Source organism: Kryptolebias marmoratus, linkage group LG12 (genome assembly GCF_001649575.2).
Source record: "Kryptolebias marmoratus isolate JLee-2015 linkage group LG12, ASM164957v2, whole genome shotgun sequence".
Classification (NCBI taxonomy): Eukaryota; Metazoa; Chordata; class Actinopteri; order Cyprinodontiformes; family Rivulidae; genus Kryptolebias; species Kryptolebias marmoratus.
This window is the reverse complement of record NC_051441.1, coordinates 212,799-215,001: the sequence shown is the minus strand read 5'-3', so window position 1 is coordinate 215,001 and position 2,203 is coordinate 212,799. Positions and strand designations below refer to the sequence as shown.

The 2,203-nt window shown below is 54.3% G+C and overlaps 1 protein-coding gene across 1 annotated transcript in view; it reads right to left on the bottom strand.

The window, feature by feature from the left end:
- The window catches only part of LOC108228484 (ceramide synthase-like), a 3,561-nt gene extending 1,725 nt beyond the window's left edge, over positions 1–1,836 (bottom strand). Inside the window, exons 1-4 of the mRNA XM_017404041.3 lie at positions 1,677–1,836; positions 1,362–1,445; positions 563–773; positions 333–428 (exon numbers count right to left, since the gene is read on the bottom strand). Coding sequence (XP_017259530.1) covers positions 333–428; positions 563–773; positions 1,362–1,445; positions 1,677–1,795 — 510 coding nt within the window. The 5' untranslated portion in view covers positions 1,796–1,836. The remainder of the gene's footprint in view (positions 1–332; positions 429–562; positions 774–1,361; positions 1,446–1,676) is intronic.
- Positions 1,837–2,203: the final 367 nt, after the last annotated feature.

Below are 2,203 nucleotides of genomic sequence, written 5' to 3'. Positions count from 1 at the left end.
GGCGGGCGACAGGCATCCCTTCAACCGCAGCTCAGGCGGGCGACACACATCCCTTCAACCGCAGCTCAGGCGGGCGACAGGCATCCCTTCAACCGCAGCTCAGGCGGGCGACACACATCCCTTTAACGTAGATTAGGCTTTTATTTTATTAAAAAATTCTGATCTATTTATTTTAATTAAATCTACAAAAAAACTAAAAACTGAAAGTTGTCGTTTCCTACAGAAGAAGTCTGTCTTTGAACGCCTCACTAACATATAAATAATATAAACTTTATTTATAAACTGAAAACAAACAAACCGGCTCTGTGTTCAGCAGGAAGTAATCTGATTACCTGGATCAGGACTTTTCCCAGACTGACGGACGGCGTGCTGAGCTCGGCCAGAAACAGAACGCCCTGAAAGTAATCTCCTCTGCCCCGGCGCCACAGCTGAGAGAGAGGAGAGGGAACGGGGTTAGGGGTCAGGGGTCAGGGGTCAGGGGTCAGACCGGGTCCGGGTTCACTTCAGGAACCGAGTGTTTGACTGGAAGGCGGCGTCGAAGGACCGTCGCTGTCATAGTTACCAGAGAGGCAGGGAAGCAGAAGGTCACCATGAAGACGTGATGCAGAACCATCAGAACCTCTCGGCGCAGGTAACCCGACACCACGGCTACAAGCCCCGCCTCCTCATGACCTTTGACCAGCAGCTTGTGCCGGTAGCACAGGAACATGGCGTAGATGTCGTAGAGGAAGTATGGCGTGGCGAACAGGATGTAGGCCTCAGTGAGCCAGTGTCTGAGGAGGAAACAGGAAGTGAGGAGGAAACGCTGTGGAAGGCGGGCGATCATGTAACTGCCTGTGTGTCTCACAAACCACTGAACGGATTTATTCAAACTTCAGAAAGTTATGATTGGCTGCTCATCTATGACCTGATTCAAGATGGCCGCCACAGCTAATGGACCTTAGCAGATGTTGGTGTGGTAGCAGCTGGGAGTCAGCCAATGGGAGCGGCTGCTGTCCCGTAACCATGGCTGTGATTTGATAAACAAATGGGAATCGAACGTGCGCTCCACTTTGACAGGGAAATGAGGAGGCCGCCCTTCCTCCTCCTCCTCCTCCTCCTCCTCCTCCTCAGTGAGGGGAGGACGATCTCAGACTGAAATAGGTCAGTAATCAGATTACAGGCCGACAGGAACACGCTGCTCAAACTGGGAGGTTCTTTAAGGTTGGAGGACAAGTGGTCCTCACCTGTCCTCCAACAAAACTCTGCCTGCAGGAGGACAAGTGGTCCTCACCTGTCCTCACCTGTCCTCCAACAAAACTCTGCCTGCAGGAGGACAAGTGGTCCTCACCTGTCCTCCAACAAAACAAAGTGGTCCTCACCTGTCCTCCATGACGTCTCTGCAGGACGAGACGATGATGCACCCGGCCGCCGAGGCCAAGACGGCCTGGAGAGAAGAAACCAGCCTGAAAACACAGAACCAGATGGGTCAGGACCAGACGGGTCAGAACCAGTCGGGTCAGGACCAGTCGGGTCAGGACCAGTCGGGTCAGGACCAGTCAAGTCAGGACCAGACGGGTCAGAACCAAGAATAACAAACATCAGATCCAACCCCAAACAGCTGCAGGTCATGAGTTTACACACAGGTGAGACGCCCACATCCTCCCAGGTGTGAGAGTGTGTGTGTGTGTTGTTACCGTGTGGACAGCACCACGGCGTCGGCTTCGCTCCATCCCATCAGCAGCTTCAGAGTCCGTTTGGACACCAGGAAGAGTCCCGGGAAGAAGACGGAGCCGGCAGCCAGGAGGGCCAGCATCCCGACGAGTGTGTGAGGGAGAGAGTGAGGGAGGGTGTGTGTGTGTGTGTGAGGGAGGGAAAGAGAGTGTGTGAGGGAGGGAAAGAGAGTGTGTGAGGGAGGGTGTGTGTGTGTGAGGGAGAGAGTGAGGGAGGGTGTGTGTGTGTGTGTGTGAGGGAAAGAGAGTGTGTGAGGGAGGGTGTGTGTGTGTGTGTGTGAGGGAGGGAGAGAGTGTGTGTGAGGGAGAGAGAGAGGGAGGGTGTGTGAGGGTAGCTCAGAGAAGAGGATCAGGGGGCGGAGCCTCCAGCTGGAGGTGTGTTGATGGGGGAGGAGGCGGGGCTTACCTACAGGTTTATGGTGCTCCACTAAACTCCTGATCCAGAACTCCTGATCCAGATCCAGGACTCCAGATCCAGATCCAGGACTCCA